Here is a 27,893-nt window from a genome sequence, read left to right as displayed (position 1 = left end):
TTCATAAAGGAAAAAATCTCAAGTCTTTGTGAATGAGTTTCACATTAACCGGTATTTTATTTGCTTAAAACCTAAACATTGTCAGTTTGAGAAGAAATCCATTGTGATATATAGACTTGCCATTTAAATTCTAGGTTTGTTTTTTTTTTATCCTTGGTAAAATTTTATCCAAGAAACAGGATACACATAGATTTTAAAACATGAACCATTAGAGAATAAAATAGGAAATTAAGCATGATTTAAGTTTTAGAGGCCCTTGTTTTTTTGTTTGTTTTTGTTTTTTAAATTCCTTAAAGACTGTAGCAGGATAAAAGGATCACTGGCTCTGAATCTCTTTGAGATAACAAGTGATGAAATGAAATAAAAAACAACAAAAAACAAAAACAAAATAACAACAACAAAAAAACCCCACACCCTCAAACAAGGTCAGGTAACCTACTCCCTGCCCTGCCCCAAGGTAAAAAATAAACTTGTATTAGATGACAATTGATTTTTTAAAAAGTCCAAGGAGAGAAAGAGGCAATCATTTTGAACTAAAAACCTTCTAATGTGTTTTGATTACTGCTCAACTTGCTACTGTCTAGCAAAAAGCAACATTTCCATAGTGTTCATCTCAAATCTTATTGCTTTACAACTGTGGTATACCATCCATTAAAAATAAAAAGATGAAGCAGTCGATCCAGTGATTAATTTGACACGGCTTTCATTGAAAAAGCGAGGGAGGAGAGGGCGGTGGCAAAGAAAAGACCAATAGACAAAAAGGTAAATTAAACGTACAATGGTTTTCTGAATTAAAAAAATTTTTTTAAAAAAGAGAGAAAATGTTATTTTCGACAAAAGGAAAAAAAGCATTGAAAGCCCATGAGTCAAGCCATAGCCAAAACCATGTTCTATCTTACGTAGGTTTTCTTTTTTCCCCCGTTTTCTTTTTTCCTTTTTTTTTGTTTTTTTTTTTTAAATAAAATCTCTCCCAAACCATCATCACTTTTAATCCTCCCCAGACGGGGCTTCATCTTCAGACCCTTCACCCCCAGACTTCTCAGGCGCGGGGCTTGCAGACGCTTTCTTCTCTGGGGGGCTTTCCGGCTCCTCGTCATCTTCTCTGGGAGAAGGAGTCTTTTCCTTGGATGCCTTTGAAGCTGTGGGGCGACCCACTTTCCCTTTGCCTTTCACAGGGCTTGGCGTCACTGAGGGAAGAGAAATACCAAGTTGGGGAAGAGAAGACAATGACTTTAATAAAAATCAACTACAAAACAAAACAATCCGCCAGAATAAAAGCCATACAGACCATTCACTAAAAACCAAGGCAGACACTGGTCTCCAACCCCTCTTTGCCAGAACTGTGGGGTCACGTAAGCGGTCACGCTCGTACTAAAGAAACGGGACGCTGCAGACACCGCACATCAGCCCAGCGGCTTGTGAAACGGAATGCTGTTTGTGTTTGTAAGCGGGTCAAGAAGAAGAAAGGATAGGACTATCTGAGTAGAATCTGAAGCCATCAAATAACTTGACAGTTCCAGGACTCCCAACAGTTAAGAAGTGATGAGTAAAAGATTTAAAAATCACCAGGTTCCACCTGCCAGAATAAAAAAACAAATCTAGCTTTCTGATTTAATGACAAACTAGCTCTGACCAGGACAGTATCTGGAAGAAACCACAGGCCTCAGGGAAAATGACTGCCCGTGGTCAGTGTGGCTTTATTCCGCTAACACAGAGGCCGGTGTAGTGACTGGAATGCGGAATGAATCGCAGTAGGTGTACGTTTCCACAGCTCCAAGTCTTCGCTAGCTGCTGGGATTAGGTTCCTGGTGGGAGGAAGGGCAGTGATAGCTATGTTGACACAGTGTTTCTAACACTGTGCCTGACACAAACAGGTCGTTCCCAAATCTTCCTGATGTTCGGCAGGAGTTGAGAGCAGGGCTAAGCCACCAGGCTCTTGGAGGGGTTAGAGTCCTTATTAATAAATAAGTGACACTTCAAGGTATAGAATACACGATCCTTTCAGAATCCATGCATTCTTAACTAACTGTGTGGCCAATACCACACCCTAATGAAGAATTCCTGTAAAGAAAGTTTATTAGTTCATGAAATTTTTCAAAGCAGTAATATAACTTCAGTTCTGCAGAACTCACCTGTAGCCTTTAGCCTGGGTTTGGGCATTTTCTTTTCTTTTCTCTCAGGTTTGGACTTCTTAACCATCTTTTTGTTTTTCTTTTTTGAACTGCCATAGTCACTATCATCATCATCTTCCATTAGAAAATCTTCATCGCTGCCGGAATCTTCTGAGAGGAAAGAAGAATTTCAACATCCAACTTAATGTACACACCCTTCTAAGTGAACAAAGGGAGAAAGCGCTAAGAATGACTGGAGGATGGGATCTGGGAGCCAAACACTCCTGGGCTCTATTTGCTGCTGTACTACCCGTTTGGTGGGAGTTGTCACTGGCCCCACCTGTAAAGTTGGGGGGGCGGTTAGCATGCACATGAGGGTTACATGACTAACTTGTTTGAAGAGTAGGCTGAACACAGGAAGGGATAAAACTTAATCTGAATGAAAACTGAAGCTATCAAGTAACTTTTGGTAGTTATATCATTCCCAAATAATATTGGTGAGACCAGGGAAATAAAACTGAATTGACATTGTGTGCCAGGTACAAACATGAATAAATGAAACAAGAAAATTACATACAAGCAACAACACATGTAACTAATTAATCTGAATACCCCCTGAAACATCTAAATTCTGTTACTAACACTTTTTGTCAGGAAGAGCTCTATACTCTTCTCCACCAGGCCAGAATACAAATCTTAATCACAATACCCACTGTGTAACTGTTGTTCTAACAATCGTTTATTGAATATTTGAGTACAAATGATGAACAGCATAGTCATGATAATCTTTGAATCTTTCACAGTATCAATAGAAGTCAAAGTCATCATCTCTTCTAACAATGAGTAATTTAAGGGCTGTTTGTAACATTTAGCAACCCCCTAAAAACTGCCAAAGCAGTCAAGGTCACAAACTACAATCAAGACCAAGGCACCTGCCCTGGCTGGTATGGCTCAGTGGATTGAGCGCCAGACTGAAAAGCAAAAGGTGGTTGGTTCGATTCCCAGTCCCCAGTAGGGGGCGTATGAGAGGTAACCACACATTGATCTTTCTCTCCCTCTTTCTCCCTACCTTCCCCTCTCTCTAAAATTAAGTAAATAAAACCTTAAAAAAACAAACAAACAAACAAAAAAGACCAAGGCACAGAGCCAACTGTACGTACTCTCCTGGAATGGTGCCTCGTCCTCTTCTTCTGGTTCTTCTTCACTGCCCACGTCGTCCATGAGCATCTCTCTCTGTTTAGACGCTGCTTTAGAGGCTGCCTGCCGTTGCTGGCGCACATTTTTATGATCTTCCTTTTCATCTTCACTGTCCTCTGCAATATCAAAGTTATGATGCACTAATCCAAGATTTGTGTTAATTTGACCGCTAACTGGAAAAGCCAATGCAATGGCCATTATGAGATATAACCTACAGCTTTATTTAATTCAAAAAGGGTAAAATCTATCCTTAAAAATTCCAACAAAAGAGGAGCTACAATTCAAATGAACTTGAATAAGATTAGATACCCCACTATTACATATAAAATAACTTATGCACTTAGTTTTAAGAAAAACTAAAGTTTAATTTAGGTGTAAACACATGCTTCTTATAACACACTTTAATCTTGTATTTACAACAGTGCCAGGCATTATTATAAAAACACATATTTGGCCTTGGATGGTGTAGCTCAGTGGATTGAGCACGGGCTGAGAACCAAAGGGTTGACGGTTCGATTCCCAGTCAGGGCACATGCCTGGGTTGCAGGCCAGGTCCCCAGTGGGGGCCACATGAGAGGCAACCACACACTGATGTTTCCCTCCCTTCCCCTTTCTCTAAAAAAGAAATAAAATCTTTAAAAAAAGCATATTAAAATGTCCAATGAATAAATACATAGAGAATTATATCTATTACATTAAGTATTGTTTATTACCTGCTGAGTGAGAATCATCCTTCTTGGTCTTCACATCCTTTTCTTCTGAGTCTTCACTATAAGGGGAAGGAGTAAAAATTGAAGTTATTAGATCAAAATCTAAGTGAATGCAGATCTCTGGTATCTGACTGAAGAACACCGAAGAAAACCTTATTCATATAAAATTCAAACAATGCTGAAGAGTAAAGTTGCTTCCATTATTTCTCTCCTTTACAGGAATGCTGGCGATTAAGCACAATTTTTACTTACTTTTGGAAAATACTGCTTCTAAAAACCCAAAGGTAAAAAAAGAAGGCATCTCAACATAGGTTGAAAATTTCTCACAAAAACATTTAATAAGAAAAAAAATTCTGTGTTAATTAAAGGCAGAATATAGAAATACTACCATTGTATAATGGTAGTGTCAGTGGTGGTAAAGTAGGCAAATACACGGACAGCACCAAATATAATTATTAGAGGAAATTAGAATTCAGTTATATAAATTATACTATGTCTAAAATTTATCTAAAAAAAATAAGAATATTAACTAAATATTTTTTGCCTCCACTATCTCTATACGTGAGAAACATGAGCACATGGGCCTGCTTGGTACCCTGGAGAAAATGAAAGTGAGCTCTAGATCACTGTGTTATAGAATAAGAAGTTTCAAAGTTCAATGAAAAGTTTTATAAAATAACCTTGAAAGTCCCAAAGATGCATATTTTATGTCCTCACAAATCTTATCTCAGGAATCTGGGTTCTACTGTTTTGTTTTTGTTATTAATTAGTTTTATGATTTTCAGGCAAATCACTTGGTATTCTTCAGTGCTAAAATTTTATGATTTCATGAGAAATTGATAGACAAAAAACCAAAAGTCATACATAAAAATTCTCTTCACAGCTTTCCTTTCTTAAATAGTAGGTATTGTAAATCTCTTGGTATTTCCCATAATCTAGACCACACTCAAATGACAAACTACTGAACCCAAGATTCCTAAGCGAAGAAAAAAAAAAACCAAACATATTTCTTTACTAAGCAATCTGATGCAAGAAAACTGTAATTCTGAAAACTGTAAGTTACTTTTTAAAAAAACATTTTATTAAAAATTTTATTTATTTTTTAGGGAGAGGGGAAGGGAGGCAGAAAGAGAGGAAGAGGAACTTCGATGTGCGAGGGAAACGTCCACTGGTTGCCTCTCTTGCACGCCCCCAACTGAGGACCTGGCCCACTACCAAGGCACGTGCCCTCACTAGCAATCAAACCCACAGCCGTGCAGTTCTCAGGCCAGAGCTCAATCCACTGAGACACAGACGCCAGGACTGTTCTATAGAAACTGTTCTATAGAAATGTTTTTATGCAGAGTAAGCATTTAATTCACAAGTCTATGACAATAAATTACATGATTTTTCTCAAGTTCTTTTATTACTGAATTTATAGAAACCATTAATCCTTGAGTCCTATTACAGCAAAGCCAAGTTAATAGCTAAGCTTTTTAAAAACATTTTTTTAAAAGATTTTATTTATTTAGTTTTAGAGAGGGGAAGGGAGGGAAAGAAACACTGATGTGTGAAAGAAACATCAACTGGTTGCCTCTTGCATGTTCTCCAACCACGGACCTGGCCAGCAACTGAGGCAGGTGCCCTCACTGAGAAGCAAACCAGTGACCTTTTGGTTCGCAGGACAACATTTAACTCGTTGAGCCACACCAGTCAGGGCAAAAGCTGAACTTTTAAGTAGAGACCAATGGAAAAATCAACATAATATGGTCTAAGGGAATAAAGATACAATGGCAATAAAAGCTGTATTTATTTCAACCACTCCTGACACTTTGGAGAGAATAACAAAACCAAATGACTACAATAAGGAAAAATGTAGGCTAGATATTAATTACACATCAAGAAAACATTATAACAGCCTACAACGAAGCTCATTCTTAGAAGAAATATACTTAATATAATAAAAAAATATTATTGGCCTGCTATATAAAACTGGATTAGAGAGATGTATTATAAAACTGTGAAAGACTTGTTTACCCACATTTTTCTGAAGTTCTCCAAGAAAGAAAATATTAGATGTTAGCAATACAAGCAAACATAAAAATTAGGTTACTGTATATATTCAGTATTGTTATTTCTGCAAATTTAGCATCCTGTAAATTCAGAATGGTAAGACTTCTGCCTGGAGCTTTATTATAGTGATTTTAGTGCTTGTCACTAATCATGAAATATCTAGAACTAGTGAGAAATATTATTCATGTCCTTGAACTGTAAATACTTAATAGTATTATTTGGAAGTAATATAGCTCAATGGTTAAAAAACAGACTTTGGACCTGCTGGTGTGGCCCAGTAGATTGGGTGCTGGTCTGCAAACCAAAGGGTTGCCGGTTCAATTCCCATTCCGGGCAGATGCCTGGGTTGTGGGCCAGGTCCCCAGAAGGGGGCGGGCGAGAGGCAGCCACACATTGATGTTTCTCTCCCACTGTCTCCCTCCTTTCCCCTCTCTCTAAAAATAAATAAATAAAATCTTTTAAACAAACAAACAAAAGGCCTAAGAGAAGGGAAATGACCCCAAATGATTAAATTATCTAAACAAAGGAGAATTGCTTATAGGCAGTAAAACTTGACAGACTACACACTTAAAATTCTCCAAGCTTTAGTAATGATTCTACCAGTGATTTGTAACTGAACAAGAAAGATCACTCATTCTTTGCTATAACTATAATGAAAATGTCAACACTACCATTAGGTAACAGATTACATAGTTAAGCAATCTTTCTGTGCAGAGGTTTGAGGTGGCAGCTAAGGCATCACACTTCAGATCACACTGGGTTCCAGGCTGAGTCTAAGTAAGCCTCTCGACCTTAAAGAGACCAACCTCTAGTCTCAGAAGCCCTGCCTAAGTTAAGATTAAATATGCAAAACATTAAGTGGACCATTAGTGCCTTCCCAAAAGAAATGAAAACTCTACTAATTTAGAGATCAGAAACTACCCTCACCTCAGAGTGGTTGACAGCGTAGGCAGGAACAACTTAACAAGGCCTCTTACCTATCTTCCTGTGAATTCTTTCCAGATCGCCTCTTATTTTTAGCTTCCCGAGGAGATGATCGAATTTTCTTAGCTGGAGGGCCCGAATCTCTTCCATAATCTTCATCTAAACAGCATTTTTCAAAGTCAATAAACTATGTTATGATTTTAACATGTAGAAATTACCACTGTATTACTGAAATAATTATCTCTCACGCTATTTAAATGATGGGGGGCAGGATTTCTCATATAATTTTTTATTTTCACTTAAAAACAAATTCTTCTGTCCCGGTCCTACCACCTTAACTAAATCATTTCTATTTCTGCATATTACCTTCTAGTCCTCATGTGTATATATTTTAATATATCCATAGCCAAATATCTCTTATCATTTTATATCCTACCCTTTTAATTTATTAAATATTTTCCCATGTTCCCTCATCTTCGTATTTTAAAACTATTATAATAATGAGTATACTATTATATGCATTTTAGAATGTAAAGGACCCACAATGCTACAATCGTAATACAATTTCTGTTATCAGGTAAATTCCTTTTAAAGTATCAATTACAGTACACTCTGGCACTTGAGGAAAATACCTCCAATTTCAAAAGCCCTATTAAATTCGAGAAAATTACCCTGCCTTAGGGTGACTATTTCTAAACCAGTTTACTACACCATTATACATAATGGTAAGGATCTGGAAGTGGTCTGCACATTCAACAATTATTAAGTGTTGGATACATTATAAATTCTATTATGGAATATCTTACTACCATTAATAGGAATTTTTCAAGTAACTTTTTTAAAAAAAGATTTTATTTATTTTTAGACAGAAGGGAAGGGAGGGAGAAAGAGAGGGAGAGAAACATCAATGTGTGAGAGAAATATTGATCAGTTGCCTCTCACATGCCCCAAACTGGGCACCTGGCCTGCAACCCAGGCATGTGTCCTGACTGGGAATAGAACTGGTGACCTTTTGGTTCACAGGCTGGCACTCCATCCACTGAGCCACACCAGCCAGTGCTCAGTAACTTAAAAAAAAAAATTGATTTGAGAGAGAGAGAGAGAGAGAGGAAATAGAGAGAGAGAAACATCAATTTGTTGTTCCACTTATTTATGCATTCATTGGTTGCTTCTTGTTTGTGCCCTGACTGGGCATCGAACCCAAAACGTTGGTGTGTCAGGACAATGTCCTAACCAACTGAGTTATCTGGTCAAGCCTCAAGTAACTTCTAATAACATGAGGAAGATACTCGTAAGTAGGGATGGAGTGGGAGAGTGACAGAATCCAAAATTCTACAGCAAGGTTTCAACTAGATTTATTTTTCTTAAGGGTAAAAAAGTCAAAAGCTTTTTCAACAAAATGGCTAAAATGTCCATTTGCTGGCTAAGGGATCTTATGTAATATCTTTGCCTCAGTTTCTTGATCTGTAAAATGGAAATAATAATATACGTCCTGGATTGTTCTAAGGATTAAATGAATTAATGCAAACATTTAGCAAGCATTTAATAAGTATTAATATTCCCTCTGGGAGTTTGGATTATTTTTTTATTATTTCTTTTCCTTATACATTTCTGTATTTCTAAAATCTCCCCAAGTGCATATATTATACAGTAAAATTAGATCTAAAAAAGAAAGAAAGAAAAAAGAATAGTAAATGCACCTTAAAAACAACGAGATTAGAAATATATTCTAGCCCTGGCAGGGTAACTCAGTCGGGTAGCTCGGTTGGTTAGAGCATCATCCTAATATGCTGCAGGTCGTGGGCTCGATTCCCAGTGAAGGGAGATACAAAAAGTAACCAATGAATGCATAAGTAAGTGGAACAACAAATTGATGTCTGTCTCTCGCTTTCTTTCTCCCTTCTTCCTTCTCTCTAAAATCAATCAATAAAAAGAAAAGAAACATCATATTCTAAACAAACCTGTTACGATTAAGATTTACGATCCACTTCTCATCCTATGATGAGTCAGTTCACAAATCAAAGTTTCACAAAATACTGTCATCTCAGTGACTTTACTGTGTAAAAAACTTAACACTCCCTATTAAAAGTTACAAGTTAAGTTTAAACTTTGACTATAGCAGGAGATCTATTAACTAATAAACATTGCATTAGGATTACTGCACACTTAAAACTTTGGACTACAAAACCAGGTAAGAAAAAAATTATTCAAGTATTTATATCAAGGAAAAGTTAAGATCTACACAAGTTCAACTTTTGTTTTTGTGACACAGAGCTTGATGTAATTTACATACATAAAATCTAAAAATAAATAAAATGTTCTGAAAGCACTATTAAAGAGTTTATAAGCTGGTGATGGTTCCACTAGGGTCCAACTTATAATTTATTGAAATAGCAAAACTTACCAGCATCATCAGATTCCTGAAACTGTGAATAATCAACGACCTTCCTATTTCTGTAGAAAGAAGAGACTCTAATTAAGATTATAAAAATGTAGAGCTTTTCTAAGACATTTTAACACATTTTTCATAAGGAGAACTAGAACTAGCTCTCTGAAAAATGTTTTTCAGTAAGTCCCCACCTCAGCCAAACACCACATTTTGTTACAGTAACATGCAGCTTAAACCAAGTGTTTCAAACTACAATCCTTGTATTGTTCAGCTCAGTGATCACTCAAATATTCTTCTTTCCCACTAAATGACCCCAAACACATACATAAAACAGCAAAATGACCCAAACTACCATTTATGTTCATTATATAGATATCACATGTGCACAAGCCAAAACTGTGTTTTTTTTCTTACTGCTACATATATATATACCTGATAAACAAGTTATTACTGAGTTTTTTTCAAGATGCAGTGATTTTTAAATATAATACAATTACATTACAATATATAAGTAATGGTGACAGTAAGTGAAGCCTTACAAAGAAGGGGAAGAAAAAAACTGACCCATTCAAAAGATTCTTTTTATTAAAGGGTCTACAAATAAGAAAAATATGAAAACTTACCAAATTTATATGTCTACTTGACTCAACGATGTTAAGTACTTCCTACTAGGAAAGGCATCTTTTTAACATCTCAAACAAACCTTAATTTCCATTTTCCTACTTTATATTCTAAAAACCTGAACGTTTAAAATTCCTCCTCCAGAAATATACAGGACAGGACAAAAGTAGGTTTACAGTTGTGAGTACACCAAACAGTTTGTTCTTATATTATTATTTATTGCATTATTTTCTATATGAACAACAGTAAACCTACTTTTGCCCCACCTGTATAGAAACCTCCATGTGGGGACCCAGACAGCCTGGCTTCCAAAGGAGCCTCACATGCACTGTGACTAAACGATGCTGAACAAGTGAACTGAAAGGGTGAAGAGAAACATGGCACCAAGTACACTTAAACCAGAGCAGAGGGATATTCCTGGTTTTATAATAAAGATTAAGATACCATTTATTTATTTTTTTCTGAAGATTTTATTTATTTTTTGACAGAGGGGAAGGGATAAAGAGAGGGAGAGAAACATCAACGTGTGGTTGCTTCTCACACACCCCCTACTGGGGACCAGGCCTACAACCCAGGAATGTGCCCTCACTGGGAGTTGAACCAGCAACCCTTTGCTTCGCAGGCCAGTGCTCAATCCACTGAGCCACACCAGCCAGGGCTAAGATACCATTTAAATTCAAAGACAGGATGATCAGAATTCAAGCACAGGTACAAATAACTTGTATGTAATATGCAAAATGATAGGTGTAGGAATGAATTCTGAGAACATATTTAGGGCTTAGATGTTGAAGAACATATAGCCACATCCTTTACTTTAGAGAAAAAACAAAGGTTAAGGAATTTTTTTGTTCAGTTTGTCTTTAGTCTACCATCAATGAATTATCTTCTCAATTTACTGCCTCAATGAGTCAAAGATGCAAAACTAAAAACTATGCTCCAACTACAACTGAGCCTTGAGCAAGACGGGTTTGAAATGTGCGGGTCCACTTATTAGATTTTTTCCATCCTGTAAACAGATGAGACAAGCTTACAGTATCGATAAACACAATACAGTACTGTAAATGTATTTTCTCTCCCATACTGTTTTCTTAGTAACAGTTTTCTGTAGCTTACTTTATTGTATTAATATAGTATTATAATACATTAACAAACAAATGTGTTAATGAATTGCTTATGCTATTGGTAAGGCTTTTAGTCAACAGTAGACTAGTAGTTCTGTTATAAGCTGAGTTTATATATCAAAGATACCATCATTCTATGAGGAAGGCTAATTTTAAAAATATGAGTTAATATCACTTATATGCTGTACAGAGTAGTCAAATTCACAGACAGAGGAGCACGGTGGATGCCAGGAGCTGGGATAGGGAGGAAAGGTGAGTTAATGGCAGGTACACTTTCAATTTTGCAAGAGGCAGAGTTCTGGACGTTGGGTGTACAAAAAAGTGAATGTATTTAACATTACTGAACTGTGCACTTAAAGATGGTTAGGATGGTAAGTTTACCATAATTAAAAGGAAAAGAAAAATATCTTCTTTCTGAAAAACAAACTCTTTGGGCAGGGGGTAGCTGGTAATCACCAATGCCTACAATGTTCTACCAAAAGTGATTTTTAATGACAGACGCCATGAAAAACAGCATTATGATCGTAATGAGATGATCGTTTTCGGTGTTACTTAGCGTCACAGAGTACGGGACATGCAACCAGGGGAAGGAAAGCATCCAGAAGGGGGAGTTTAAAATCTTAATCACTAATAATTCATGTACAGTTTCTGAAATCACAGGCATAATTATTCTGGCTATCCAAGCTGGTGGGATCGCTACTCAAATATCAGTACAATTTCTGGGTACCATAAATCAATAAATAAATTCGATGAGACTATTTTAAGGAGGGTAACTAGAATGGTGAAACGTATTGTCATATGAAGACAATAAACTAGAATTTTAACTCGAATAAGGGAAAATGAGGTAGCCACTTTAGGGCTTTAAAATGAGAGTAGTAGTAAATGTTGATCCAATTAAGTGTGGTTCTAGCAGTCTGACAAAGATAGTTACTTTCTTAGTGTATCACTCGGGAACACTCCAGAAAATAGTCATATAGTAATAAGTACAGAATCTTTGTTAGTAAAAATCCTGAGTTCTGGTTCTAGAATGTCAAGCAAATCACTTAATTTCTCTTGGCCTCAGATCCTCCTCTGTTGAAACTGATTACCTAAGTTGCTGACAGATCTAAGAAGTTATTCTACAAATTAAATATTATTAAAGTTTAATGCTAAATGATTTTTTCAATTGTAAATGGTCAATTATTCTTTTGCATACTACATATTTTAACATGTATCGCTGTACCATTAAAAAAAAAAAGATTTCATTTATTTTGAGAGAGAGGTGAAGGGGAGAGAAAGAGAGGGAGAGAAACATCAGTGTGTGGTTGCCTCTTGCACACTCACTACAGGGGACCTGGCCTGCAACCCAGGCATGTGCCCTGACTGGGAATGGAACCAGTGGCCCTTTGGTTCACAGGCCGGCGCTCAATCCACTGAGCCACACCAGCCAGAGCTTGCTATACCATTTTTTTCTTCACTAATCTGAGTCTCCTGAAAGTAACCACCATACCTTACCCCACATTTCTGATACGAGCAAGAAAAAAGTAGGCACTCAAATGTTTTCTGAACTTTTTGCTCTTAGGGTCAAATTGAAGAGATGTTAGAAACCTAATTTTATAAGACATGTTAATTTTAAAGGATAAAATCCCATCTCCTTAATGTCTCATCTCTTGCCATTTAACAGTCAAGCAAGCCAGGAACTTTGAAATTCCTCCAATTAGGTTGTTTCCTATTGGTTATGCTGCCCCTTGACCTAGCATGCTGTTCATATCACTCCCCACTCGTAACAGGTTCAACCTCACTTCGCCACCTTTGATTCTTTTATACCATTTAATTACAAAATGTCTGTCTTCCCTAACAAAGGTGAACTTCTTGAGGACAGGGATTGTCTCTTCTTCATTTGGAACACGGAATTCAAGAGATGCATTTAATGAGTGAATGATTTGGTCTCTGCAAAAGATTATGGTAGGAAAGGGTATCAGCACAAAGGACAAGCGTACCCTTGGAGTTTTCAGCCTATCAGACATTTAATTACCACTGCCCTTAACAACAAAAGAAAATTTAGTTTCTGCCATATTAAATAACTTGTTACATTAAGAAATTAAAAAGGAAACTATGTAGTTCATTTTTTCTTTTTTAAAAAAGGTTTTATTTATTTTTAGATATGGGGGCCGGGAGAAAGAGGAGAGAAACATCCACCAGCTGCCTCTTGCATGCTCCCTGACTAGGGATCAAACCCAAGTGCCCACACCAGGAACTGAACCAGTGACCCCTGGTCTGTGGGAGGACACTCAACCAACTGAGCCAAACTGGTCAGAGCATAGTACAGTTTCTTCTGTCCTAGTTTTCAAGAAGAACTACAAAAATGACATGCAGACTATACTGACATATACACAATTAAATTTAAATTTTTCAAAATCAAATTAGAAGACCACTCCTTCCTTTGAAACACTAAAATCAAATTAGAAGACCACTTCTTCCTTTGAAACACTAAACATTTAAATTTTCCATGACATGAAAATGGCCAGAGCAAATGTAATTTTATCACAAAAACTATAAAAACTGAGGAAGGCAAAATATGAATATAGAAGCAACCTTGTCTTACAGGTAACTAGTCAAAAAATGCATCCATCTATAAATGCTAAAGAGGGAAGGGAAAATAATTAAAATAAAAGATCTATGATAACAAGGTTCATTCACAGTAAGTCTTACAATGATTTATAGTAATAGTTTGGTTCATTTCCTGCCCTCTAAAGCTGCTACTCCAAACAATATACTATTTCCACTACTTGAATTTTACGTTATTTAGGGTTGAAACACATTTTGATTAACTTATTCCTATGTAAACTGGAAACTGACATGATATTCTGGGATAGAAGCACAACCCTTAAGAGAAATATTTAAGTTTAATAAGTTCTACTTCTAGCTGAAAACAAAGAAACATTCTTACTTCCTCAAAACACCATAAATTAAATGCCAAAGTTAAGCCAACTCTTCCATGTAAAATGAGCATCGACAACTAGAACTGGGAGAAAAAACAAAATTTCAATGTAGAATAAAGGTTAAAAACACAGATTTTTGAATTGCTTTTAAATCCTGGCTCTGCCACTTACTAGTTGTATGTCCTTGAGCAAGTTACCTCCCCTCAATGAACTTCAGTTTTCTCACCTGTAAAATAGGAATAACAATACCTAACTCTCAAAATTGTTGTGAGTGCCAGGTACACAACCATCCAATAAGCAGCAGCTATTATAACTTGTAAGCACTGATTTGTTCCACCCAGAGTATCACTGCAATCTTGAACACTCTTAAGTAACACTGGTAATTACCTGAACATAAGTCACTCCATTTTAAAATATCTTATGAGTACTGGCTCTGGTACCATTTAGAAAGAATGACTTAAAAGGTTTGTTGCTCATTTCATTAAAATGCAATACCAAAATGACCCTGTTTTTATATTATTTCCAACTTTATGATAAAGTTTTCAGGTTACCATTAAGGCCAAAGAAAGTAGCAGTAGTTGCTATTTTAAAGCCACCATACAAGTTAGATCAATTTCTATTACTGAAATCAACTGGAGTTCCATCTAAAAAAGTCTAAAAGTTTGCACTAGAATAGAAAATTGTGCCCTGGCCAGGTAGCTCAGCTGGTTAGAGCATTGGCCTGTTCAGGTTGATACAAGAACCAATCAATGAATGCACAAGTAAGTGGACCAACAAATCGATGTTTCTCTTTCTCCCTTCCCCTTTCTCTCTTAAAAAAGGAACCCTGTAAGGAAAACACATGTTTAAGTACAAAATATAGGAACACAAAAACTTCAATTATGCACCTACTCTTACTTTAAAAGCTGTATAATCTATTTACGTTCTAAGTGTACCTTGGTCACACACAATGAACCAATTCCTAGGTGATCGCCAGAGGGCTGAGGTGAGAAGCCCCCACTTCCACATCAGTTAAATGAGAGGTAAAGTGGAAGCCAGACAAAGAACACTAAAAGATGTGTTGGGGGCACCAAATGCCGATCACTCCAGAAGTTCAGGAGCAACAGGATTTTTTTCTTCCCCTCTTAATCATCAACTTCTTTCTACTAAATACTGGTTAGTGTACCCTCCAAATGCTTTTTATTCCTTATAGCAGCAGAGGTCTAGGACCAAAATATAATAATCCTGAAAAGTGAGGTATGGAAAGCCAACATTCTGAAGAGTCAAGGATCACACCAGAGACGGATTCACACCTTTGAGGTTATCTCATCTAACTCCTTAGCTTCTGGATGAGAAAACAACTAAGATCACATAACCTGGTTCTACCTTATAATAAACCTGCCCATCAAAATAGGGAGAAAGATAACAAGCAAGCTCTAGGTGAGGGAGCAGAACTTTTAAAAACCCTAAGCTTTATACCACTTAAAGAAAACAAAACCATTTTCTCAAGGCAAATCAGAGACATTCACTACTTTATTTAGCTCTATCACACTTTTTTATCCTGAATAATTTATATTGTCCTGGTCAGGGAAGAACAAAACCGCCTTGCTAGTTTTCTAGAATATAACAGGTTTCTCACTAGGCAGAGTACATCTGAAATCTGAGTTCTGAGAAACCCAAAATGGCCAGCACAGATCACCTAGGCCTCGGTGGTAAAAATGTCATTTCATCAGATCAATGAGACCCTTAAGAAAAATGTTTGTTAATCTATAGATCACAAGCCATTAATGAGTCCTGATATCAATTTACTGGTATATAACCTGAATTTTAAAAGAAAAAGAAAATTTAAAACATCAGAGAAAACTGTACCTAAATATTAAGTTCCTGAATCTTGTTTCAGGTGTGTATGTACTTATGTGTACAAATTACAATGTCAAATGTATTAGAACGTCATCAAAAATGTTTGAGAGCCACTGCTTTAGACGAAAAAGTGGATTGCAAAGAGATTTCCAAAATCTCTCCACACAAAAAACAATTTGTTATTGATCCATAACAAAAAACCCCCAAAACCAAAACCAAAAAACCACTCCCAACAAATCACGGTTTCAAGCTTAAGCACTCACAAAGCCTATCGGAGTTTGGGGGGTGGGGGTGTGGTGTGTGTGTGTGTTAGGGTGCTATGATTATGATAACGTGTATTACGTGTACTAGGCTACTGGACTTAGGCAGTCTAACCCAGCCTCACCCCAAATCTATCCTATCAACAGGGAATGACTGGAACCTCTTCTGATCTCCCAAGGTGGCTACTCTAAGAAAACTCCAATAATGAAACAGTTCTGCTCAATGAGGTAAAGTCTGCCTCAAAAACCCACTGAGGGGTTCTCTCTTCTACCTCCTGGGGTTACCGCGGTCTAAATCTAACCCCTCCTACACAGAGCAGCGGCTAAACACTGGGGTTCCTTTTAACTCTTCCTCATGGCGTATTTTCCAGCATCCTCACAACCTAGTTGCTTTCCTCCACTACCTCGGATCCAGTAAAGTCTAGGAAGCAGTGCCCTGATCCAAACACAACACGGGTTTAAAAGGCATGGGGGGGAGGGGAGCAGATCAGATTGTGACTCTCCCCCCCTTCCTATTCTACTCCACATTCGTACTAATGCAGTCCAAGATCTCAGATCACACAATGGACTGGATATTGCAATTACAATCACTAAAACCTCCTTTTCCCAAAATCTAAAACGTTTTTGTACACTGATACTTCAACAACATTTTTATCTTCCTCCAATTCATATTATCCTCACACTTAATCAGCATAGGCAAGAACAAGGTCTTTGAAGGCGTCCAGGTTGACAGCAACCCACGAACCAGCCTTCTCTGGGTATGGCTACTGAGGCGCGGTCATCCCCGGGAACTTTCGTCCGGCCTACATTTCTTCATCTTCCCCACGAGGACCTCCCGTGAAGCTCTGTCAAAATTCCCATTGAGGCCCTGGCCTGGTAGCTCTCAGCTGGTTAGAGCCGCAACCCAAAACTCCAAGGTTGGGGTTCCATCACGTCACGGCACACCCAAGAAGTAACCAATGGACCGGCAGGTGTGGCTCAGTGGATTGCGTGCCAGCCTGCGAACCAAAAGGTCACGGTTCGATCATGTTTCCCTTCCTTTCTCCCTCCCTTTTCCTTCCTCTAAAACTAAGTAATTTTTTTTTTAAAGAGAAGGAACCAGTGCATAAATAAGTGGAACAACGAATCAATGTTTCTTTCTCTCTAAAAATCATTTAGAAAATCCCTGTTGAACAAAACCCCGTTTTTAATTTTTTAAAAAAGATTTTATTTATTTTTAGACAGAGGGGGAGGGTGGGAGAGAGAGAGGGAGAGAAACATCAATGTGGTTGCCTCTTGTGTGCCCCCTACTGGGGACCTGGCCTGCAGCCCAGGCACAAGCACTGACTGGGAATTGAACCAATGACCCTTTGGTTCACAGGCCAATGCTCAATCCACTAAGCCACACCAGCCAGGGCCCAGTTTTTAATTCTAATTCTTTTATTGTAATAAATTTTTTAAAGAGCAATTCAAGATGGTTTACATCAATAATACTTCAATCTCTTAGGAATAAACCTTTTTCATTCAAACAAAGTATTCCCAGGAACCACAAAAATAAAACACAGCTAATTAAAAGAATAATTTTAAGAACATAAATTTGTCGTATTTAAAATTTTAAAAATTTTCTCATTACAGAACTTACAACTGAGTTCTGTAAAAAACAGGTTTTCCCAAGCTTTCCCCATCACATCAATTTAGACATTATCACCTCCTTAAACATGTTAAGGTTGTGAAAAGCCTGCATTAAAGAAACATGCTAAATTATCTGTATTAGAAAAGCAAAATCTGAATCAAATGCTTGAGATCATCTACGGGGCTTGTTTTTGTGACTCCATGCTGACTTGTAACAGTAACTACAATAGCAGTAACTACGCGCCAGATACTTCACCTAAATTCTCATTTAAGTGCGCACACTCTTCAGGAGCACACCTGCGCCCTTTTCTCTAAGCTCTAAGGGCCCTTCTTTAGCTTCTGTAATGTTTCCTGAGCCGAGGCAGCACAGCTGGCTCACTTCTACTACCTCTGTAATTTTCCAAATAAACTTTAAAAGTCAATTTTCCAACTCTACACACTAAAGGGCACTGTCAGGACTTGCTGCCTCCCAAATCTTCCTAAACATTCACACAAATCTAACTACTCTATAGAACTGATGCCATTGAAGTTTCTGCATATTAACTATTTCCCTCCCTTTGAAACTTAGGACATTTGCCTTTCTCCATTCTTCTCTCCCTCAAAGATTATTCATATGCCAAATCTTTCCAGAATAAAGTAATATTCATAGAAACCAGGATACCTGAACTCAACTCAGGGTAATTTCCTACAAATGCTTCATTTATTTTGAGCTTCAAGTTCCTTTTGGCTAAAATATATTGCTTCCGCTGCATCTTATATCATTCTGTTATTTATAAGTAAACATAAAATTTTAAAGAGAGTCATAAGATGTAAGAAAGCAAAAAGTGAAACAAGCAAAAAAGGATTATAGGAAAGAGCTCCTAAAAGTTTTTCATTATTGAAAAAGCAAGTTTCTAAGTTCTGCAAAAAGGGAGCACAGTGAAGGAGTTCTAAACAATCAGCCAGGCATATGTTGCTAGGTTATTGTCACAATCCTCTACTAAATCATTAAAAAAAAAAAATCATGCTAATGTTTTCATCCAGATGAATACATATGGCAGGTATTCCTTATTCCCAAAACACTCATGTTCTTTCCATATAAGAAAATATTTTGCTTAAAAGCCCTATGTATTAATACACAGCCCTGGCTGGTATGGCTCAATGGAGAGAGTGCCAGCCTGCTAACCTGAAAGGTTGCTGATTCAATTCCCAGTGAGGCACAAGCCTGGGTTGCAGGTTAGGTCCCCAGTTAGGAGCGTGCAAGAGGCAACCTCACACATCAATGTTTCTTCTCTTCTTTCTCCTTCCCTTCCCCTAAAAATAGTAAAATCTAAAAATAAAAAAGTCACACAGAAATTTGAGTATAAGATAAAGTACTAGATTAAAAAAATGGGCTAGATTTTTGCCCACATAAGTTTAGTGCAAACCGTATGCAATTAGGGATAGAAAATCCGCAAGCAGATGAAACTGAAGGGGTCTCAGGTGTCCACATTATCAAGCAGAGCCCTTTCTGCACTAGAAAGGGTGTCTGAAACCTCTAGAGGAATCTTCCCAAATTGTCTTTACTCTATTGCCAAGGACAAATCTGTAGCTCTTCAAAGTCAGGTTTATTGACTCATTACAGTGAATTACTCATCAGAAGTGTGGAGCATCCCACCAACAGGAAAATTAACAGGATTTGGGGAAGGGTATGATTTAGGTGAAATTTAAATGCAGCACTGCCTTGATAGGCTCAACAAGACCACAGGACTCTATGTAAAAAGGTCAACATTAAGTCTGGATTGCAAAGTGGACCTCTTCTCATCCTATTTCTTGGCAAAGTTAAGGTAGATGTGGATTTGTGTGCAGCAATCCCTCCTTTGGAGCTCTGAAGTTGTAAATTGAATCTGGCTCTCCATGTCAAAAGGATTTAGTGCTTTCTGATAGAAGTGCAATGTTTCACTCTTACGGAAATAATTTCAAGCAGCAAAGTTCCTGATAGTCTCTGATTTTAGACACTCATTATAAATCTTTACTGATACAGCATGTATGTGGAATTCAGACAGCTCTGTTATCCCAGCCCAATGAAAAGTTTTTACTTCTCAGTCAAGCCAATTTTCAGTTTTTCAAGTAGTTCATCTTCTAGGTCATTTTGTCTTGACGTATGAAATCTCCCTGATGACCCTTGCTTAGCAGGTAACCTAACAGGTGCACAATTCCAAAAATAGATATGCACTAAGAAGCACCCAAAGCACTGGAAAACATTGTATCCAGTTGAAACACTTTTTGGCAACCTATGGCATCTTCATGTATTTCAAAGACCTATAATTATGGCTATTTATATAGTAATTATTTAAAAATATGGTGCCCTGGCTGGTGTGGCTCAGTGGATTGAGCACTGGTCTGCGAACCAAAGGGTCACTGGTTCAATTCCCAGTCAGGGGACATGCCTGGGTTGCAGGCCAGGTCCCCAGCTGGGGGTACATGAGAGGCAACCACACGTTGTTTCTCTCCCTCTTTCTCCCTCCCTCCCCCTGTCTAAAAATAAACAAATAAAATCTTAAAAAATACAAATATGGTAATTCAGTTCTTTAAACAATCAGTTCCACTTCCTTGAATGTAGATAGTAACACATTTTTCTTTTAAAGAATAATGTGAAGCCTACTGGCAACAATTGGTTTCAGCAATTTTACATTTTAAACATTTTTATTTATTTTTAGAGGGAGGAGGGGAAGGGAAGAAACGTCAATGTGCAAGAGATACATGTATTGGTTTGCCTCTCACACCTGCCCCGCCCCCAACTGGCCAGCTGAGTACCTGGCCTGCAACCCAGGCATGTGCCCTGATTGGGAATCGAACCAACAACCCTTTGGTTTGCAGGCTGGCACTCAATCCATTGAGCCACAACAGCCTGGGCAATAACACTCTTTTTAAGACAAAACAATGGGATGTCCTACTTTGATCAAAGTGGTCCTGGGGTAAATGTTTTCTCCTACAGTGTACGACACAACATGGCAGTCTCCTAAATAAAGACTACCTCTAGCCTCAATCGAAGAAGATACTTCAACTAACGAGTCACACTAATTTCTTTACAGTTGAGAATTCATATACTTCTTTTTCATATTACAAGAGTATGTTCATTTAGAAAGTTACAGAGGTAATAGAAGTGAGCAAGCTGGGCTGCATAGGCTCAGGAAACAAGTTACAGAAGCAAAAGAAGGGCCCTTGGAGTTTAGGAGACAGAAAGGCAAAGGTGAGTGGCCAGGGGTGGGGTGGGGTGGGGGTGGGGGGCGAGGCGGCCAGGAAAGACAGGGGTATGCTCTGGAAAGAGGGCAAGTGCAACTAAGGATTTAAAAAATGTAAATAGAAATAACACTTCACAGCATGCTCAGTAACTTCATTGTTACTAAGTTTAAGAAACTAAGTCTGTCATGTAACCCATCAGGCTGTGCGGACTCTAAATCTTACTAACTCCAGAGGGGCACATTCCCATGGACTACAATGTGGAGCGATGGTGTCCCAGAGTTGCAGTTCAGTGGCCTTGGTTTATACTTCTGGGGGGAAAAATAGACCAAATACATAAATGAGTAAGTAAAAAGAACCAATCTCCCTTTATTCAAAATAACTTTCCCTGTATTAATTTCTTTTTAGAGCTGAAAGAAAACTATGAGACAAAGCTTGAAAATTATGAAATGCTTTATAAACGCAAAGTACTACTATTCAAACGGAGTCCGCCATCTCCATTACATAGACCTCTGCAGAGGCTGGGACTCGAGTGGCCAGGTTCCCTCCCACGAGTTTCATAGCTAATTGATTTAAAACACTAAAAATGCCAACTTACCTTAGAGCTTGTAACTTTTGTCAGTTCAATCAACTCCATTTTCAATCATAATTTCCTTCTACAGGTAATGTACCTTTACAATTATGTGTTCTAGGTGTTGAACCTTTACATATGCCATGGTTTTTCTCTTTTAGTATTAGTACTTTAATATGATGAATCACTGATAGATTTGAAGTTTTGTTCCTTGGACAAATCCTAATTAATCATATATACTTTAATACACACTGGATCCGGTTAGCTAATATTGTTTGCTATTTTTGCATCTGTACTTATGTGTAAAATGAATCCATTAATTTTCTGGCAACGTTCTTTAGGTGGGTTTGGAATCTTTTTACTCTCTTTAGTCCCGGGGAAATGTCCTTGTATTACAAAATGCACACTCTTAGAGCAACGCCACATCTAACATTCACACTTCCCACAAAGTGTCACACTATACTTCACTTTTTCCTCTACATTTAGGTAAATCTTTCTTTAATCCCTTCACACAGTCTCCTATTCCTTCCCAAAATTGTCCTTTTGCCCTGGCCAGGTGGTTCAGTTGGTTGGAGCATTGTCCCGTGCACCAACATAGTTGCAGGTTTGATGCCCAGTCCTGGTGCATACTAGAAGCAAGCCATCGCTGTTTCTCTCTCTCTCTCTTTCTAAAAACCAGTAAAACATATCCCCAGGTGTGCTTTAAAAAAAATCGGCCCTGACTGGTATGGCTCAGTGGGTTGGGTGTTAACCCACAAACTGAAAGGTCACCAGCTCCGACTCCAGGTCAGGGTACATGCCTGGATTGCAGGCCAGGTCCCCGTTTCAGGGTGTGTTTGAGAGGTAACGGATCTACGTTTCTCTTGCACATCATGTTTCTCTCCCTTTTTCTCCCTCTCTTATCCTCTTAGAAATAACTTTTTGAAATTGTCCTTTTCTCCATCCCCCGCCCCTAAGCTCACTTTAAAGTTGGCCCTTCCCACAAAAATCCTATCATGAACTGTAAACCCCTCCAGAGACAGCAAAGTGCAGTAAGGAGGTCAGATAGAGTTAACGCCTCATGGCAGTGTCTCACAGGAAAGGTCACCCTGGTTTGGGTTGGCCACACTTGGATTTGAATTCCTGCTTCGCCTGTTAACAGTTAGGTGAACTGGAACTGTTACTTCACTCAGCCAAGCCTCAGCTACCTCACACATGAAACAGGAATGATATACCTCGCTTTAACAGTTGTTTCAAAATTTTGAAATATGCGTAAAGTACCTGGCAGAATATTTTTGTACAAAGAGTTGCTTAGTAAGTGATGGCTACACTGAGTGTCAACAGATTTTTACTTTTTTCTAACACTGAGGGTTGAGAAAGGAACTTCTGTTAAAGGTCCAAAGCGATAATGTGTAATTTACAAACTCATAAAATTCTGAAAACCTAAATTTTTTCCATAACTTGTAAAATGGTAAACCTGACTTGACCTAAATAAGGGCTTCTTAGTTTAGTATGTGTGTGAAAATTCCTAAGTTTTACTACAGACAGAGTAACATGACTGGTAGGAATGTCTCGCTGGTGACGGCACATTAATACAGTAGAGACAGGCTGTCATCTTTGTAAAACTTTTATAAAAATTTGAACTTCCAAATGTATGTGGCCCCAATGGTTTCCAATGAGGGTTTATTAGTTGTAATACATTCTACGTGGAAACAAGTATCAGTAAATGTAAATCTAGTAAAAAGGAGTATAAGCTAAAACTCATGCAGTCTAAATCTGACTTCGCTATTATGTCTACACTTTAATCCCTTTGGCTTCAAAGTCATCAACAGTATATTAAAGGAACTGGACTTAATTTCTGAAGTTCTTTTTAGTTTTTTAAAAAATACTTCTAACTAAAAAGATTTTTGAAAAGACTTTGAAATACTTAATTGAACAAAACTCCTCTTTAAAATATCTGGGCCACATTTTCCCTAAAATATTTTCTATATAGAACAAAAAACTTAGGTATGTCACATGTATCCACCACTGAAAAGATTACTAAATAAAAAAGTATCTGACCACCTTCATGCCAAATACTAGGAAGGAAAGACTGGCACATGGAAAGGTTTGTATTTAGAATATTGGGGTTCAAATCCTGGCTCTGCTTTACACAGTTCTATGACCTCAGGTAACATTCTTTCAGCTTATTTCATCATCTGTTTTGCAGGAATTTAAAAAAATCCTACCTTAGATGGTTGTAATAAGGATAAAACAAGACAGAGTGAAAGCATCTAGCAAAGTGACTATTTACTATCTAGCAAAGGACTCTAACAACCACGCTTTAAAACACGGTATCACAATTTTCAGCTTAATTAACTGCGTATGTTAGCAAATGTTGAACACTTAAAGTGATGTTATAAAATTAACTTCCCCCATTATTTAGGCTTTGAAAGTTATGTGAGTTATCTTTGAAGGTAAAGTCTACAGAAGAGTTTATGTCTTTTTAGAGGAAAGTGACAAGTAATAATAAAAAGTACCGATCCAAGGTTAACAGCCACCCCCCCCCCCGCCCCGCCCTCCAACCTGGAAGTAGAGGAAACATAGAACACCCGTTTCAACTTAACCACATTTACTAGGATACTAATTTTTTTGTCTTCCTGTGCATATTTGTTATCATAAATCCCAAACTATCAGGAATTTTCAGGTTTCCAAGTTTCCCTTTAACTGAAGATTTTTTGAAACTAACTTTCTCATAAGAGATAATATCAATTTTTAGAATCTAGACACATCTCAAACAAAATTCTCTTGGGAAAGTAATCTGGAATCTTGGGAAAGCTGTTAATTCTCCACTTAATTATAAACATGACAAAAATAAAAGTAATTTTATATCAAACTGCAAGTGCCTATGCTTTCTCATATAAACTTTTAATATTAATTTCATTCAGTGTTTAGTATTTGCAATCTCAAATACTAATTAAAAGACGAGTTATCAAGAACACTTAATGCTATAAGGGAGTAGAGGATCTCTGGAGAATACACCAAGCTTAATTTCAAGAAACCTGGTTTCTAGTATGGGCAAGTCAGTAAATCTCTCTGAACTTTCTCACTTCTTATAAAATAACAGCATTCTTCTTCCTTCCTCACAAAGATGAGTCAGGAAAGCACTTTGAAAAGTCCAAGTTCCACACAGTACAATGACATCAATACTTATCGGGCAGAAGGTAAAGTGATTATTGCACAGAAAGGGGGAGAGCGAGGATGAGCAAGACTGCATAGGAAATCTGGGTTCTAGACCCGATCTGGCATCTACCAGTGTGCGACGCAAAGCAATTCATTTGTCAGGTCCCCATTAAGTCCCTTGAAAAATGAATTTGTCTAAATTTCTTTCTAGCTCCAAGACTGTAATTTTATGCTACAAATATGAATCCAAGGCCTGAAATATTTGAGTCCTCATTTATATACAATGACTCAGATACTGTCAAAGGTAAGGATAACAATATCCTCTTATGTTACACACATCTGTTGTAGCTTATTCCCTTCGTTTGGAAACTGGTGTCAAGTAGTCATTAGTACATTTCTAAAACTTCTTTAAATGCTTAGATTAATCTTAAAATTAAAGTGAGTAATATTTAGACTATTCTGGAAACCATAAAAAAACCCTCAAAATTACATATGGGCCTAAGGAAAGAAACATATTCCATAACAAGATGTGCTGATACTATTATGTACCAAAATAATTTTTAAAAAATTTTTATTTTATTTTTAGACAGGGGAAGGGAGGGAGAAGGAGAGGCAGAGAAACATCAATGTGTGGTTGCCTCTCACACACCCCCTACAGGGAACCTGGCCCAAAACCCAGGCATGTGCCTGACTGGGAATTGAACCGGCGGTCCTTTGGTTTGCTGGCTGGCACTCAACCACTGAGCCACATCAGCCATGGCCTGTTTTCTTTTAAACAAGGCTAACTATTCTAATATCAATGTTGATCATTATTTTGTTAAGTGCCCTCAGGTACATAGGTCTTCAATTACACCTTGAAACAAAAGCACTTCCCTAAGAGGACTTTTTTAATTGAAAATTTAACAAACCACCAAACTCAAGTTTAATTATTTCTGCTTTATTTTTGGTCATGAGTATATTAAAGACTTAAAAATAGTTACAAAGAGCCTTTATCACTAAAATATATAATAAAAAAAACCAAGTTGCTTTGAAATTAATCTGAAAGTGACCCAAAAAAGCCCACAATATATTAACTTCTTTCTTCAATTAGGAGCAAATAAACAGTTTAAATTATTTTTAACAACATACTGAGCAAGAAAAAAGTTGTGCAGAAATCCCAATGCCTCCAAAAAATCTTATAGAGCATGCTTAATATATTTGTCTCCATCTGGTGATATTAAAAATCCAGTTTTCAAGTAAAATAAAGTTCTGCTCGTGTTGCAGTAATCTAAATCTGGTAACACAAATTCAGGCACAAGTTTAAAAAAATACAAAATAAAGTCATCAAAACCTAATGAACTTAAGTTAAAAAGCCGAGAATAATAATAGTCCAATTTCACCAGAAGACAGAAGATCCAATCCTGATGAAACGAATATTTGATAGTGTGCAACGCACACTATCCTAAAGAAAACATTCTACAAAAATTGATGGGATACCTCAGTCAATTTTTATGCCATTAAAAAAAAAAAAGACACATACTATAACCTGAAATTATCTATTCAGACTCCCTGCCAAAGTTGGCAAAACTCTTCCCGGAGGCGATGGTGAGTTAGCAGAGATGCATGTTGAACTTAGAAGGCAGAGAAGCAGTCAGGTAGTTAGAGTTCTCCACACGCCCACCCCGAGCGCAGGGCGTGCGGTCTGCACCACCACCCGTGGGAGACGGATGGTCTAGGCAGGAAACGGAACGGGTTCCAAACCTCCCTCTAGAGATCTAGGCCAAAATACTTCCGTTTCTCTCAAAACTTGGAATGAGGGGGAAACAACAACTGTTAACGTTTTAAAACTAAACCTTTACCTACTTATCTATTAAAACACTACGTAAAGCAGCCAATTCCTTACATCTAGAACGTCACAGACATCACGTGGAGAGTAGTATTTATTTGCAACCGCTCTCCTCGTAAAGGCCTTAACAGATTGAATCAAGCCACACCCCTCCATAAATGGCACATTCCATACAATAGCCAGGAGCACCGCAAAGGGCGATTCCACCGTCCGCGGGGTAACAGCAAACTTGTTGAAATTCTCCCAATAAAGTCGAATGGTTAACTGAATCTAACTCCTTTATTATTAAAGTTATTCGGGGTAAAGAGAGGGTTACAAAAACATGGAGACATGTACTCTGGATGAGAGTAGAGAGCTGTCGGGAACGAGAACCACGGGGGATTTGGGTCGTGCAGTTAACCCCCGCACCTCCCGGAGGAAGGACATTTCCCCTAGGAAGGTCAGGGAAATGGGCGAACTCGGGAGCTTGGAGACGCTCGGAATTCCGAGGTGGGTGAAAAGCAGCAGTCATCCTTTCCCAGGGCCTAGTTCCCAACTCTTTCGCCAGAGGGGGAAAAGACCGGCCCCGCCCACACCCGATGCCGGAGGCGGGGCCCCGGGGCAACCGGGAGGACGGGGGCAGGGCCCTGTGGCAGGGCTGCCCTCCTCCTCGGTGTGGAACAGCGGGTCCGCTGGAGTGAGTTTCGTCCCTCCACTTCAGCCTCCCACGCAAGCAGAGGGGAAGGGGCAATACGGGCGTCTCCACTCCTCACTTAAGGGCGAGGGGCCCCAAGACCAGGTCCACCGATGTTTCCCCGGAGAGCTCCAAGGGGCTGGCCCCGAGGAGGTGGGGCCTGGTAGGGACGCTGACTTCACACCCCTCCCCCTTGGGCCGCTGGCGGTTCAGGGAACACCCCGCCCGCTCCAGTGCTGCGGGCGGGGGAGGCAGCCGAGCAGCCCAGAGCCCTGCAGCAGAGCGGGGCGGGGAGAAGCGCGCATGGGCGCATGGCCGCTCGGCCGCCACCCCCCGCGCACCACTCAGCGCCAGCAAGGCCCCCAACGCTCAAGGGCGCACTCAGGCCCTGAAAGGGAGGAGGCCACGCGAGGCACGGGGGACAGCAGATTCTAGGCTTGTATCCCCCACTCCTCTACCACACACCCCGCACCCACCTCTCCAACCCGCTCCAGGCCTCAGACTCCGCACTGACCTGACAGGCCGAGACATGTTCGCTGTCGAATCAGGACCGAGTTGAGAAGCCAAAGACCAGGACCCCCCCCACCCCGCGCGCTGGGCGCCCCACCCCCCCAACTTCGGCCGAGGGGGCCGATACCGCAGAACCCCAGCCGCTGGCTTCTCAAACTCTGCCGCTCCTTGGTTCAGAGACCCGTAAGCAGACGAACCCCCCGCTCCCCCGTCTCT

General features: G+C 38.7%; 1 protein-coding gene across 2 annotated transcripts; it reads right to left on the bottom strand.

The window, feature by feature from the left end:
- Positions 1 to 33: 33 nt before the first annotated feature.
- NUCKS1 (nuclear casein kinase and cyclin dependent kinase substrate 1) lies at positions 34 to 27,893 on the bottom strand. Of its 2 annotated transcripts, none has more exons than XM_045182678.3 (7): positions 27,682 to 27,893; positions 9,399 to 9,448; positions 7,048 to 7,153; positions 4,022 to 4,077; positions 3,272 to 3,424; positions 2,133 to 2,279; positions 34 to 1,187 (listed from the first exon to the last, which is right to left on the bottom strand). In XM_045182678.3, exons 1-7 carry the CDS (start codon positions 27,696 to 27,698, stop codon positions 988 to 990), a joined length of 729 nt encoding a protein of 242 aa, XP_045038613.1. In that variant the 5' UTR covers positions 27,699 to 27,893; the 3' UTR covers positions 34 to 987. The 2 variants fall into 2 exon arrangements, with proteins under 2 accessions (XP_045038613.1, XP_024430974.1); XM_024575206.3 differs by having other exon boundaries at positions 2,133 to 2,282; positions 27,682 to 27,892.

Source organism: Desmodus rotundus, chromosome 12, assembly GCF_022682495.2.
Source record: "Desmodus rotundus isolate HL8 chromosome 12, HLdesRot8A.1, whole genome shotgun sequence".
Lineage (NCBI taxonomy): Eukaryota > Metazoa > Chordata > Mammalia > Chiroptera > Phyllostomidae > Desmodus > Desmodus rotundus.
This window is presented reverse-complemented; position numbering and strand designations above follow the sequence as displayed.

Bases quoted from the DNA above. Each gene is read 5' to 3' on its own strand.
- NUCKS1 (XM_024575206.3), bottom strand. The intron at 4,078-7,047 runs GTAAGAGGCCTT...TTCCCCTTATAG, and splicing joins AAGAATTCACAGGAAGATAG to TGAAGACTCAGAAGAAAAGG. The intron at 2,283-3,271 runs GTACGTACAGTT...CTTTCCTCTCAG, and splicing joins CGAGGCACCATTCCAGGAGA to AAGATTCCGGCAGCGATGAA.